Source organism: Pleurodeles waltl, chromosome 1_1 (assembly GCF_031143425.1).
Source record: "Pleurodeles waltl isolate 20211129_DDA chromosome 1_1, aPleWal1.hap1.20221129, whole genome shotgun sequence".
NCBI lineage: Eukaryota > Metazoa > Chordata > Amphibia > Caudata > Salamandridae > Pleurodeles > Pleurodeles waltl.
This window is the reverse complement of record NC_090436.1, coordinates 834,150,425-834,165,510: the sequence shown is the minus strand read 5'-3', so window position 1 is coordinate 834,165,510 and position 15,086 is coordinate 834,150,425. Positions and strand designations below refer to the sequence as shown.

At 43.0% G+C, this 15,086-nt stretch overlaps 1 protein-coding gene across 1 annotated transcript in view; it reads right to left on the bottom strand.

Moving 5' to 3' along the window:
• Positions 1 to 6,641: 6,641 nt before the first annotated feature.
• C1_1H9orf85 (chromosome 1_1 C9orf85 homolog) overlaps positions 6,642 to 15,086 on the bottom strand; it is a 347,742-nt gene continuing 339,297 nt past the window's right edge. The window contains exon 5 of the mRNA XM_069228924.1: positions 6,642 to 6,991. Coding sequence (XP_069085025.1) covers positions 6,844 to 6,991 — 148 coding nt within the window. The 3' untranslated portion in view covers positions 6,642 to 6,843. The remainder of the gene's footprint in view (positions 6,992 to 15,086) is intronic.

Below are 15,086 nucleotides of genomic sequence, written 5' to 3'. Positions count from 1 at the left end.
AACGAGGGCCCGCTGTGTTTGTTACAACAGGGTGGGAAATGCACACATTACATTGCCAGCACTTGTCTTTAGCTGACGTCTAGGTTTCTGTTTACATCACAAAAAAAATCTTTCGGTATACATGTATATTAACAGTTTCCTATTAACTAAGACTAAACAAATAAAAAGATATGTAAATAGCAGTGAGCATAATCACGATTTGGGGGGATTCAAAGCGCTGTAGAAAATGCAGTGAAGGTTTTAACCAGACGAGCATCATAATGGCCAGATGGGGACAGGGAAATCAGGTTCACCATGTCACAGGGACACCACTTTCCATTCCTGGACTTTGCTTTTACATATTATTTATTATCAATTGTGTTGGTCCAATGGCTCAGTTAAAATCAACTAGACTACAACTCCCAGATTGCATTGATCTTCAAAAACAAGCTCCAGGCATGGAAAAATAGTGTCCCGATGACATGGAACCATCTTGTCAACCAAGATGTGAAGCAACAGCAAAAAAGTATTTTGGAAACTAGAAGGGGGAAGAAACCGAAGCGCAGTATTAACATGTGCAATAAGCATACATAAACTAATTCTGTGCACCTAACTTACCCTTCTAGGTTACTTGTTTCTTTTTTCGATCAAAACGTTTTTTTTCATTTCAGAAAATGGGCCCTTTCCGACTCTAATGGGATAGCATTTGCAAAAGCAGCAGGAGGGACAGAAAAAAAACATTTCCACCCACTCCTGCAGCTTTTGTCGAAGATATCGCCCACAGCATTAGAATTTGTTGTGGGGGGAGGGTAAGGTAAGAGGGATGACAGATGTGATTGTGATTTCAAACACACAGAACTCTGTATTATACTCCTGCCATAACAGAAGGCCGAGAGTACTATTTACAATCATATTTTCATAAAAAATGTCTGGAACCTCAATAATTACAGGCATCATATATTAAAATAAAGCTGTTCTCTGGAACGCTTTTTGAAGTTGGGCCAAATCCCCATCACCCTGCCCCCAGAAAGCACACACACTGGCTCTGGGAGCCAATACATCTTTGTTGAGGGTATGCAGAAATGGAATCCTTCAGGACCACTTAACAGCCTCTGATAAATGTGCCAATGTTAGTTAATGAGCCACACAGGCGCGGTTCCTCCAATATGGCGGAGGAGTGTCGCCCCCCGCCAGCAGCAGCAGGTGCAAAACGTTTACAATAAAATGATAAAAATCTAGGTTTATTATTGTTTAATTGTAAAAGGGACGGGCCACGGGTTATGATGAGTACAGAAGGGCAGTGCACCACACTCCCCTCAGTGTGCATTTATGTTTGTCCAGCTGTCTAAGGCCAGCCAAACACACATGCGCACTGTGCTCTCTCCAACCCGGCACTGTGTTGCTAGGTTATAGACAGGCAGAGACTCCCACTCTGCCCCGCAGCATCTACTCCGGCCAATCTGAATGCTACTGTCATGCTGCCAGCAGCATGACAGCAGCGTTCGGATTACCTGCAGGGCAGGCTGGGGGCCTGTGCCGGCAGCTGCAGTGGAGGCAGGGGATGCGTCGCCGTGATGGCAGCAGGTCAGATACGTTTTTTTTTTTCAATACATTTTTCTCTCCAACCCCCCCCCGCCCCACCACCACCATGAGCCACCCCACCCCTTCAATGTGCCATGAGCCGCTCCTGGAGCCACACCATGACAAGTGACTCACCTTTCGCTTCCGGTCCGTCTCAGAGAAGAACACTTGTCGACCTAACTTTGTCTGCAGGAACTTTTGATCACCAGCTCACCCTCAGTCCAACCCCGCAAATCCTGAGCCAATCTAGACGCTGCTCCCTTACTGTTTATTTTAGGAAAAAGCATGAGAGCAGCATGAGGATTGGCTCAGTCAGGCACCGGAAACTGTCCAAAGGGGCCTCAGGCTGTGGCAGCAAAACCCCGTGTTCATACATTGGACAGATAGGCTAAGGTTCAAGGTGCATGTTGGGCTGGTCAGAGCAAGGCACATGTCCAACCGGACATGCTCGCTTCATCCCAAGGAGGCCCTCTCATGTAAAAAAGGCAAACTTCAAACACAGCATGTCGTTCTCTGCAGCTAAAAATAAAAAAAAAACAACAAAAAAAACGAATTTACAGTACAGGCAACAACAACAAAAACAGGGGGGCAACACGCCCCCCTCCCCAGGCACCAATGAAGGAACTGCTGCGGCTTCCCCTTCTGATGATCACAGAGGAATTAAAAAATGTATATGGCTCATGGATGTGCATATCTAAAATATTTGCCAAAAAGCTGGGTGCATCTCAGGAACTCCGACAACAGCGGTAGAGCGGAATGCTTCACTTTGCGCTAGAAGCATCAAAGGCCACATTACTACTGTCTTAGTGCATTATGCAATATGTGTCACACCTAGCAAGTTATGATCTCATGGGATATGTTATTTATAGGGTATGAAAAATTGCACCTATATCCAGTTTTATCCCTAACAGGCAGAATAATGTGGATTTCAGGGCTGAACGCACCAAAATCTGCCTATCCCAATATTTACCTAACATTTTTTATTAAAAAGTATCAGCAGGTTGATGTACTGATATTTATATTGGGAAATGTGGTTTTAATTGCAAAACTCATAATTCACAGATGGCGGCCAGACTGTGGAATACTCTGCCTTTGTCTTTGAGATGCTGCACATCGGAGTGGCTTTTCAGGAAGGGATTAAAAACTCACCTGTTTGATTCTGCAACATGTAGATACATTGGGTTCCTTGGGTAATCTTTGCCGCAAGTGCCAGGACACCTTTTTTGTAGACGTGTACTCTATAAATGCATTGTATTGTATTGTATTGTATTGTATTGTATAGATGTGTGGTAACTTGCGAACAATGACTGCTTCAGCCAGGGCTCAAACATGTCAGTGACTCCAATTCCACATGTCCTTTGTAAATGGAGGATCTGTTGGGGAAACTACCACTCTGGCTTAGCTCTACAAGGTTTGCTTTCCCACCCAAGGACGGCACAGGCAAACTTGGTTTAATGCACCAGTGCTGAATGTGAAAGACAGGTTATTGCAGCCCCGCAGAACACCACTCAATACATTGTTTAAATTGAATCATTACTAGAATTATTAACAATCCCTAACCCGGGATCTGGGACACTGTGGTACCGGAAACAAACATTTTGCTCTCCAATATCACATAAATGTAACTAAGAAGATAGAGACTTAACTAAAAGCATTTATTGCAACAGGGCGAACCTGTTTCTCAGCACATCTAAAATGATCACACAGAATTCCATACCGACAGCGAGAATGCATGTTGCAAACAACGAGAATAAACTGAACACTTCTAACACAGTTAAAATATTAACTAAAGCCTAGCACTCTAAAACCTACTTCTATGCGCCAATCCAGAAGAGAAAGAAACGTAGAAATTGCAATCTACATTTTCTTAGGGAGAAGCAATGCACTGCACACTTCGTTGACAGCAAAAGCTGCTGTTATCAAAGAAGCATGAAATCAGTGTTCCATGTGAAAGGAAAACACATGCTACAGCAGCATCCTTTCTCTTTTTCAGCTCGTTATCCACATCAGGTGCGATGCAGCATCTTCTTGGTTCACTTGCAGCAGTCAAGACCGTCTCCAGCAGTATCACGTGCAATAATCTGGGCAAAGGACCTACTAAGACACTTGTCCCAGACTGATGTTGCATAACATGTTCTATCTATATTGTTGCCTGAATGTCTTGACCCTTTCACAGTTCTTAAAAAGATAAGGTAATCTGTGACAATGGCACACATGACAAGGATTCTGCAGAAATAGAGAAAATGGAGGCTTGGTTTGATTACAATGGAGTCGACCTCCCCTACCCAAGATGGTGTTGGGACTTATGGTTACCTAAAGAAACAAAGTGAACCATGTAGCATTGATATGTAGCCCGATGAGATCCTCCCAAAGGGGATAAGTGAGAACCAGAGGCCGTAGGCTCACTATTTCCAATTTGAGCATCAAGCCGCTTGTGCACTAACTTTCAGTATTACTTAGTAACTTATACTCTGTACAGAGTCCAGTTTTGTTGAAAAACAGATGCACTACAACTGCGCCGGTTCACAAAATAAAATAATGGAACGGGCCCAGGAGTTATGCTTAGTATTCCTAGTTGGTTCCATCGACACATCGACTCACTGAACCATCATTTAATGCAACTCATCATTCATTCATTTATCTATGTATTCAGTTACCTAATCAGCTGTCCCTTTATATACCCCTGATCTATTATCATATTCATCCAGTGTTTAGTTTGATCTGGTGATTACAAGTGGGGTCCACAAGCAATCATTACTGGGGACCAGCACTTATTTTTCCTCATCAGACATTTACCGAAAGCATGGGATGGAATCACAAGCAAAGTAGAAAGCCAGAGGAAGAGAAAGACAGAAAAACCATCGCAAAGTGAAAAAGCAGGAACCTGCAAGAGTGAGATAAAGGGGGCAAAGTGAGTCTGGTACTTGATTAAAGAGGTGTGGGTGGATTGAATAGCATACAGATACATAATAACACCAGCTGCAGACTTCTGAGCAGAACTTTTTACAAATTGAGCACTGTATTCAGCCTCTCTCCCATCCAGACGCAGACAAACCTTTATAACAATGAATAAGCAGTTTCAGTTGATACAAAAAGCCAGACTGATTTGTTTTGTCCATGCTTGTTAACAGTTTAGCCACAAAAGAAAGAAATTAAAGTATATCATGCTCACTAACGTGACAACCCTTTCACAATAAATATAGATTCTATTTCCAATAACAACATCTCGGGCCCTACTGACACATTGCGGCTTATAACTGATGAAACTATGCATTTAAAAATCTCCCAGGGAGGTCCCTGTCAGGGTAGGTACTTCACAATGGTTCCCTCTCAATCTGCTTGTGGAAATGTGTACACATTATCTATCAAAATGAAAAGATCGTGTAAACTATAGGATATTTCGAACACATTTTTTGTTTTTAATAACACCGTCCCTAATATTTAGCTTATCTAAAACTTCCATCACTCCCATCAAGGGTCTGCTTAAGAGAAAACAACACAGACTTTCTGTACCTATGTGAGACTTTTTGAGGGTGATGTCTCTTGTTAAGTAATCACCCTTTTGGAGCCCCCTTGATTACCTAGTATATTACCCAGGAAGATCATTCCAATGATCTATATTTGGGAATTATATAATCATTCCCCCAAAACACTTCCAACTTATGAAGCAAACACTTGATGCAGGCTGGTTAAGCGGGAAATTAAATGAAAGTCTTGAAACCTAAGAAGGACGTTTAGTCTTTGGAAAACTCACCTTTCCTAATCAATGTACACAATGTCCTTAATTTTCAGGAACTTCAAATCGTGGAATGCTGATGCATCGATAGACAGTATCCAGTGCAGTAAGCATTACTCCATACACCATTTGAATTTTATACCTTAGCACTTCTTATCAGCAGCCCTCTGTTGGTAAGGACTTTTACATGTACTTGTTTTGCAGGTCCTCCGTCTTCTCCTGCAGAGTAGAGATGCAGGAAAAGGACAGCAGTCAACAGTCGAGAATTGTGTGCACCAGAACTCCTAAGATGGCTTAGGAGGAGGAACTACAGCAAGGAAATCAGAGACATGAATTATTTTCAGCAGGTAAGTTGTACAGGTGCAAGGAAATTAAGATAGCAGACATCACTGGGCTCTCCGACATGGGTTTTGTACTCTTCTGCGTCCAAGAACCATGGTTGTGAAGTGTGAGGACTTCTGGGTGCCTGGTATTCAACACACATGACACTGCTGTAACATAAGACTGCATCCTGCGTGCCTGAACACCTCCTTCAGGTCACAGCTGCTTCGTTGTGCTCTCCACAGACCAGCATGCATGACAATGGTGGCAGCTGCAGGCCCCGAGGACAAGCAGCATCGGTGTGTAAGGTGGGGCTGAATGGCGCTGGGTATGCATTGGCTTGCTTTCAGGTCTTGCTCAGAAGTATGAGCAGAGGCTGTTGTGTTACGTATTAGATGAGCAGAGACCTGTACCAACCATCAGCCACTGCTCTTCTCTCAAAGGGCGATGGCTGAGGAACATGGCAGTTACCAGGATAAGGCACTTCCAACAAGCTAAGCACAAGTCACTCGCATGCTCATTCGCATGCTTTTCCACTGCCGAAAAGCCCCACAGTATTCAGGTGAGTACTTGTATGTGTAGTGCCATACGCAGGGTGTGTGGTGACAACAGGTCATGCTGCAATTAAAGCTTGCCAGACCTAAAAATAAATCACAGGAATTGTCACTGCCTCTGAAGCACCAAGGCCAAAATACCTGCAAGGTGCAATGAAAACAGGACTGTAGGATTTAAGCTGTAGGAGCATACGTCACTGTCATTATCGCCTCACCAGCCCCTCTGATTTCTTTTCAGGTTTCATTACACCATAAAGGCACAATTTGAGTGGATAATTATAATGGCTAGAGAATTCCTCTAAGGACCCTAACTCTCTCTTTCGCCAAATGGCACCGCTCAGGCAGATGGGAACTGTCACATAAGTATTTAAGAACCAAAAAGTTAAAATAAAAACTGTAGAAAGTGCAAAGGTTTTTGCTTACAAGACTGTTTAATATGTTTACATCTATTAGAGTTTTCTGACAAGAGCTTTCATTACATCAATTTATTGACAAAAAAATTTCACTTGCAAAAATACAAGACGACATTAAGTACCTGCAAGGCAAACAGAACGTTCAAGAAACAAAGTTGATATGATAACAAAATGATAGTTTTTCTATAAAAAGATCCAACTGTTTTCTGATGTCAAATATGTACACGTATTAATTAGAGGCAGTTTTGGATTAAATATTCTATTTTGCCTTGTGCTTGCCGTCCTCGTTATCGTGATCACTATCCTCCTCCTCGTCATAATCATCATCATCTTCCCCTTCAAAATCCAATTCGTCTACATCTTTCTTGCCTTCCTCTTTTGTGACAGACCCAAGTCCTTTTTCAATCCTGCAAAAACAACAAGAGCATAAGCACCAGGTACACATCTTCTAACGAGTTATTTACTACACGAAAAGTTAATTTACCACAGAAATCGCATTTCGGAAACAAGATCTATTTTCCATCAACAAACAAATATTTTGAAAATACTGTTAGATTATTTACGATTGGTGAAAAAACGGTCTGTTTTGCATGTGAAGAGGCAATAGGCCAGGGCAATTCTGGATTCTCCAAAACATATAAAACTAGTAAAAACAATATCAATTTAGCTCTTCAAAATCCCTCTCCTTATTTTTTAACAAACTTGTCTTTCGACAAATTACTGCCTTGAAATCAAAACATGGCATTGCCGTGCAGTTACCATGAACATAAAACTATATCTATCAAAATTAAAATCTGAATTGATAGAGATGATTGGATTATATAAACAAATCCACTCTCTAGTACTGATAAGGAAACTTACCGCAACTGGACCACTGTTAAAAGCTATAGCTGTCAATAGCGTCAGATCACAAAGCTATATCTTAAGCGTCAAACCTGTGAGTTGAGTCACAAAGTGGGACCACAAGTACCAAATGTGCAAGAAACTACTTCCAGTGCAGGGCAGAAGTTAATGGAAAATAAGAAAAAATGGAAAAATTCAGACACTTCTTTGCTTCTCTCGATACTGCAGATAACTATGCTGAAGCACACCAGATTGCCTACATACAATTACTGAGAATGATTAAGGTATAGCAAGAACAGGTTGAGCCTTTCGAGTCAGCCATATCAGAAGAGGAAGTCAGGCTGATCAAAAAAAATAAAGCTTTGGACACAGGTATATGGGCAGATTTAAGGTTGGTACAGCAAAATTAAAATGCGGACAAAATGCTTTATTATAATAATGAGCAGAAGCCCGTGTTTAAATACAATTGAATACAAAACCTTCACTGTAGTGGGCAACCATACTTAAATGTGATAAGTCTTGAGGAGATGGAGGAGAAATGCAAATGTAAAGTTAGCATCACTGAATGTATCATGTAATTTGATGAATAATGAGTTAATATTAAAAGACCTGTAAAATAGAGAGAATTTGTCGTTTTATGCTGACTGAAGAAATGGTGAATTAGTGGAAATAAACCGCAATTATGTGAAAGGACTGTTTTGTGCAAAATGTTTTTCTTCTCTTCGTTTCAGATGTTGCCATTTTGGGAGCTACTGCTAGCTAGTGAATAGACGTCGTTTTGTATTAGACAACTGTTAACGAGGTTCACACAATGAGGAGGTAAAACTGCAGGAGGATGAATCATGAGAAAAGAGAAAAGACTGATCCATGATAAAATGTTCCGAAAATAAGAATAAAGCTGGAAAGACCATTGTGCTGCTGTGAGAAGATGGGAAGTAAACATGTTCCCAGGAGTGTACTGAAATCCTATTGGTCATCATGAAGAAGAAAGTAAATAATGTTGCAATATAGAATTTGTGTGTTTATATTAGTATGTGTTACTATAGTAGGGGAACGCATTCTCTTTCTCATTAATCTCCGTTACTTCCCATTCCATGGCCACAGTGATAGAGAATCTAATGATTTTTTGGACTTGCCGACATGAGAGGTTTTGTTTAATTGACTCTCTTATTTTGTCTGCTGAATTTGAGCTGAGAATATTTCCAAGCTTAATGAAAAAGCTTTATGATTGATTTTCTTTCAAATGAGAGCTTTTCGTGGGTTTCTGAACAGGCACCTTATTATCTCTCATTCCTAGATTATGGATTCTTTCCTTTATGGAACACGCTTATTGCATAAAACTGTGATTTACTGATTACGTATATTACTTATTGACTTATGATAATTGAACTAATCTTTAATGATTTAAACTAAAAGATGCTGTAACATAAATAAGGATGAACTACTAAGTAATTTGAAAATAAAACCTTTTAATTCACACCAAAATCTCTTTACTGACTAAACTAGATATAGTTAATGAATTGTGATGATGAAGTTCTGATCTAACAGCTCCTTCCTAATCTTAACCTACAATAAAAGATTAATTAGCCTGATGTAAGCAGGTATTTTATTTGGGGAACACTTGGGCTGTTAGCTCCAGAGATGGAACTGCTGAGATCCCCACTCCGGCAAGATATTATTTAAAAAGTTTGCTAGTGCCTAACCTAAGTCACCCACCGGTCTGCAGAATTGGGACTGATCATGCCATCTATGGGTGAAACAGATGTAGTAATTCTAAAGCCTAGGAAATATTCTCATTAATATTCTTTAAACACACCAATAGATATTCTTCAACAGTGATTTTAACCTGTATGCAAAAATACTAGTCACTTGAATTGATGCTCTGCTCTCTGAGCTTGTTCATCAGCTGGACCAGTTAGGGTTTTTCAGAGAGAGACAACCACACATGAATGTGAAATGGATAGCCCACCTTTTTGAAAAAGGTGCAAAAAAGAGGCTCCAAGCGATATTAGTGTCACTTGACAACATGAAAAATTTTAACTGGGAGGACTGGTCCTTTTTGACTCTGGTCTTGCGAAGTCTTGGTCTGGGACAAAACCTCTTGTCAATGATCAGGGCCAATTACAAGATCCAATTGGTGATAAATGTATTCAAAAGCCATACATCAAACCCACTCTTTTTACATATGTGAACAAACCAGAGATGCCCACTGTCCCTGTTACCTTTTGATCTTAGCATTGACCCGTCATTTGCATTGATACAGGACTCACTGAAAACACCTGAAGCGTACAATTTAGCCCTGATGCACACAAGTTGGCCATCTTTCCAAATTATATCATTCTTACACTCAGATATATCTCTGGTTGGACTAGTGAAGGAGGTCAATGAATTAAAAAATGTAGCAGGGTATAATATTAAGGTGGAGAAATCAGAAATGTACAATTTAAGTCTTCCTAAGAATGATGTGGAGTGTCTTCAAAGTAAGAGTCAGTTTAGGTTAATTACCTCATTACTACTATAAAAAATAAAAAGAAACCTTCCAAGATGGTCTTCCCTTTTTATTTCATGGAAGTGGGAAAACAACACTGTAAGGTGAAACATTCTTCCAAGAGTACTATATTTTTCAGGAATTACTTACAGGAGTAGGGGCTGGATTTCTGAGGCTCTTCAAAAAACAGTAAATCATTTCATTTTTTCACAAATTTGTTTATTGGTATTTTTCAACTTTACTTTGCTTCATGTTTCTACATTTGTTTACGCTTCATACAATATGGCATGTGTTCTTAAATCGTTACATAGCTAGCATTGAATATATTATGCATTGCTGCAACATATCACTTGATATACATTTGCAGTTATTCAGTTATACATTTCCGTTGTTATGACATCCAAAGTTATCGTACCATGTTGTACCTGTTACTTGTTGTGTTTTAACTTTGTCAACCTTTTATAGATTTGCAGGAGTGAGAGTTTATAAGCATGCTCGTGTAGTGTATGTTGGTTTAAAGTTATTTCTAGTATGTGTGTTCAGTTGAAGTAATCTGATTAGGTACAAAGAGGAGAAAAGGAAAGGGATCATGAGGTATGTATAAATGCTAATTTGAGTGTAAGGGGGAAGGGGCAGAACAATAAGGGAGAAAAGGTTAACATTCAACAATTGCCGGCAATGGACACTTATGTAGAATACACTTATGTGATTATTTCCAGTCGGAGTGGGATTACATTGTTGCAGGACAATTTATTAATAGGAGGGTTGGGTCAGGTATCAGGTTAAGCAGGCATTGTCATTTTTAATTCCAGTGTCTGGGTATATCTGGCTAACTTTACTTATTCAGTTCCCCCATGCATTGGGTTTTCTTGTCAGGGGGACGTCCACCTACATTACTCCACTCCCTCTTCTGATGGGTGCATTCCCTCATCACGCAGCCGCAGTAACATTCCCTCCCAGCTAGCAGACAATGGAAACTGTCTCAACCCCAAAACCTCTTCCCGCGCCAGCCTTCAGCTCCCGCCCACACCTCGAGAGATCGTTTCCAGGCCTGTGTCGGTGGCGGGTCAGGTGATTTCCATCTGCGGGTCACTAATCGCTTTGCTACTATAAGTCCCAGGTCTGCAAAGCGTACTTCTGCTCTATGTTGCTTGCTTCTGGGAAATAAACCTAATATGCACGCTTCCCATGTAAAGGGTATTTGTAGTGCTATACAGTCGGATAGGCTTTCCTTTACTGCTCTCCAGTAGGAGCTCAAGGTAGGACAGGACAGGACCAGAGCATGTGTAGCAGGTCTGCTCTGATTTCCTGGCATCTGGGTCAGGCTGCATCTGTGCAAGCAAAGTATCTATTCACTCGAGCCGGTGTGAGATATGCTCTATTCACTATGTAGTATTGGATTAAGCGGAATCGGGAATTGCGAGGCACGTTAAGGTGGCCTGAAAGGGCAGCTTTCCATCGTGGTATTGTGATTGACACGCCTGAGTCTGTTTCCCATGCCATACGTAGCGCTTCGTTGTCAAGAGTGGTTTTGGATCTCAAAGCATCTGCCAGCCAGCTAATTAAATGATGCCCTCGGCCCACCACCTGTAAGTATTGAATCAATAAGTGAGTGGGAGGGGCCACAGAGATGTTGCCCCATTTGGTTCTCATTGCCTCTATCAGGGAGCGATGCAATAAGAATTGGCCTGGTGGTAGCCCCATTTCTTGAAGCCTGGCAAAGGGGAGCAGTTGGGAGTCTTCTTACAGGTCTCCCAGTGTGTCTATTTCTATTTCGTGCCATGTGTGCAGTTCGGATTCTGACGTGATTCTGGAACCTCTTGGTGTGCCTAATAACGCCAAGGCCGGTGCAAAGGGAAGCTGTGTATTTGTAAGGCGAAGTGAGCGACGAAAGCATTTGTGAGCCACCCTAAGAAAGATATGTCGGGGTGTTTGTGTCTGTGTGAGTGGGTGAAATAAATGTTGTATCTGTGGGAGTGTCCAGGGTCTGCTCTCTGATGCCGTGTCTACACGCTGAAGATCTGCCAACCATCTGGCTATCCATTGAAGTTGAGCTGCTAGGTAGTATTGTTCCAGGTTAGGAACTGCTAGTCCACCCTTATCTGGTGGCAGGTACAGTTTCTTTAAGGCAACCCTACAGCGGCCATTGTTCCAAATGAATTCCCTCAGTCCCGTCTCCAGAGCCCTGAAGAAACCCGGAGGAACATAGTGCAGAAGATTAGTGAAGAAGTATAGAAGTCGGGGCAGGACCACCATTTTCAGGAGTGCTATCCTGCCTGCTACTGACAACGGTAGTGTTTTCCAGAAGACCATTTGGGATTTAACCGAGGACACAGCTCTTACAAGGTTGCCCTCAAATATGTCTTCCTCACGGTGGTATATGCGAATACCCAAGTATCTGAATGTATGGGGTTGCCATGGGACAGGATTTCCGGCAATAATAAGTCCCGGGTCAGGGAGTCCCGGGTCGAATGGGAAAAGGCAGGATTTAGACCAGTTGATTCTCAGGCCAGATGAAAGGGCGAATTGTTGTAGAAGTAAACCAGCCTCAGGAGGGATTCGCGTAATGTCTCGGAAGTATAAAAGAAGGTCGTCAGCATATAGTGAGATTATGTGTGTATCATCCCGTAACGGAATACCCCAGCCATCCCCGCTCTGCGCATGGCTATTGCCAGGGGCTCCATAGCGAGTGAGAACAGCAGTGGTGAAAGGGGGCAACCCTGCCTCGTACCCCTGCCTACTCGAATTGGTTCCGATATTTCAGACCCCAGTTTCACTCGGATTAGTGGTCTGGTATATAATAACATAGTCAAGCGAGTGAAGAATGCTCCCGCACCGAATTGTCGAAGGACTCCGAACAGATAGGGCCATTCCAAGGAGTCAAAGGCCTTTTCCAGGTCTAAAACGAGACAGCCCGCTCGTGGCCAGTCCCGTTTCGCATATTGCATAACTCGGAATAACCTTCTAATGTTGTGGGAAGTATCTCTGGCCGGGACAAATCCATTCTGGTCTGAGTGTATCAGGCCTGTTACAGCCGGTGCAAGGCACGTCGCCAGTAATTTGGCTAATATTTTATAATCGGTATTCAACATTGCCAATGGTCTATATGAACCCATGTCTACCGGGTTACCTCCAGGTTTAGGAAGGGAGACCAACAGTGCCTCTCTCTGAGTGGCTGAAAGATGGCCTTCTCGCTCAGCTGTCTTGTAGAGTTCAAGTAATTTGTGTGCCAGCTGCACCGCGAAGGCTTTATAAAAGTCGACTGGGAGTCCGTCTGGGCCTGGTGTTTTGCCAGATGCGAGCTCGCGGATACTAGATCAAATTTCTTTGAGGTCTTGGGGCGCTTCAAGGGCTTCGGCTTGTTCATACTCTATGTGTGGTAGTACTACTCCGGTGAGGAATTCTAAGCTGGAGTTGTTGTCAGAGGTTGCCCTCGAGGCATAAAGTGCCTCGTAGTGCCTTGCGAATTCAGTTTGGATCTCCTGTGGCGTGTATAGTAGTTCCCCTGTTTGTGAGAGGATTTCCAGTATTGGTTTCCTCTCGTAGTCCTGTCGAATAAGCCAGGCCAGGAGCTTGCCTGCCTTATCAGCAGATGTGTGAGTTCTAGCAGAGTGTGCGGAGTAATTCAAACAACGCAGACGCTCTAGTAGTGATAGATGCTCAGCGCGCATTGCTGGCAATCTCGAGTGATCTGGCTGGTTATTGGTTGCTTCCCTCTCTGGTTGTATTAGATCCCGCTCTATTTTGGTCAGTTCCCGTTCAACAGAGCGGCGCAGGCTGCATTGAGTGCCCAGACAGTGTCCTCGTATGAAGACCTTAAATGCATCCCATTCTATCAAACCCGACGAGGCCGTGCCGTCATTTTGTTCGAAAAATTCTGGGATTACAACGCTTAACGATGCTCGGAAAGCGGAATCTTCCAGCAACTCCGGCCTCAACCTCCATGTAGGAATAGCCGCTCGGGGGGAACCCCAGCACAAACGTGCAATTAGGGGATTGTGATCAGAGTGCGTGCGCCCTAGGTATTCCGAATCCACCACTATCATGGCGAGATTCATGGTGCAGAGTATTCTGTCTAGGCGTACGTGCAGTGAGTGTGTTGCAGAGTAAAAGGAGTAAACCCTGTCCATCTTATGTCACTCTCTCCACACATCTACCAGTTGCCATTGTTGGGTCCAGTTCACCAGGCCCTTTGAGGCCGCTACCACTGGCGATGTAGGCAGCGGGGGTAGGAGCGGTCCATTGTCACATCAATTACACTATTGTAGTCCCCTCCGAGAAGCCATGGAAGGCCACTCCAACCCGCCAATTGGTGGGAAAGCCCATGAAGGAAAGTGGTTTGGTCTGTGTTTGGGGCGAATATTGATCCCAGCACAACCATATGACCTGCTAGTTTTCCCCTAACTAGCACAAATCTGCCCTGTGGGTCTACGATCTGCTCCTCTACCTTAAAGGGGGTGCCAGCTCTAATCCAAATTAGCGCACCTTTAGCGTATGCTGAGTGCCCTGTCGCATATAATTGTCCTCTCCAGCGCCGGCGCAGTCAGGGGACCTCGAGGCTCGTTATGTGTGTCTCCTGTAGGACAGCTATGTGAACAGAGTGACGTTTGAGATAGGAGTAAATAGCGTATTGCCGTTTGGGTGTGTGGATACCTCTCACGTTCCAGGTGATTGTTGTGTATGTGGCCATACTGGAAACTCTGGACTGTCTGATATAACTCCCTGCCCTGTCCTGTCCTTTCGAGTCGGAACTCGTCATTATTTTCCCTATTTCCGCTAGGTGTAAAGGATTCAGTAAGTGTCGGCCGGCAAGACCAAAACATAACTAATGCCATTGGAGCAGATAGACAACAGGTCACCGCCCAAACTAACCAACAGAAACGACTATGTGTCAACACACGCCTGAACATTATTTGTCTCCACTGGTAGGAGCTTGGGGGTAGGTCAATATTAGACCAAAAAGAGGAGAGGGGGGATTGTCTCAGACGTGCACCTTATTTGGTCCGGATGTGGCAGATAAAAGTGAGAACATAGAGGGTGTGTAAGTGGGGCCTTATCCTTCCCCCGGGTCTAGTGTCCAGGGGCCGGAGGCCAGGGACCCGACGCCTATATTACTGGTTATTGGCTATTGTGTGTGTTCAGGAAGTAGGCCAAATGCCTCACATCTCTTA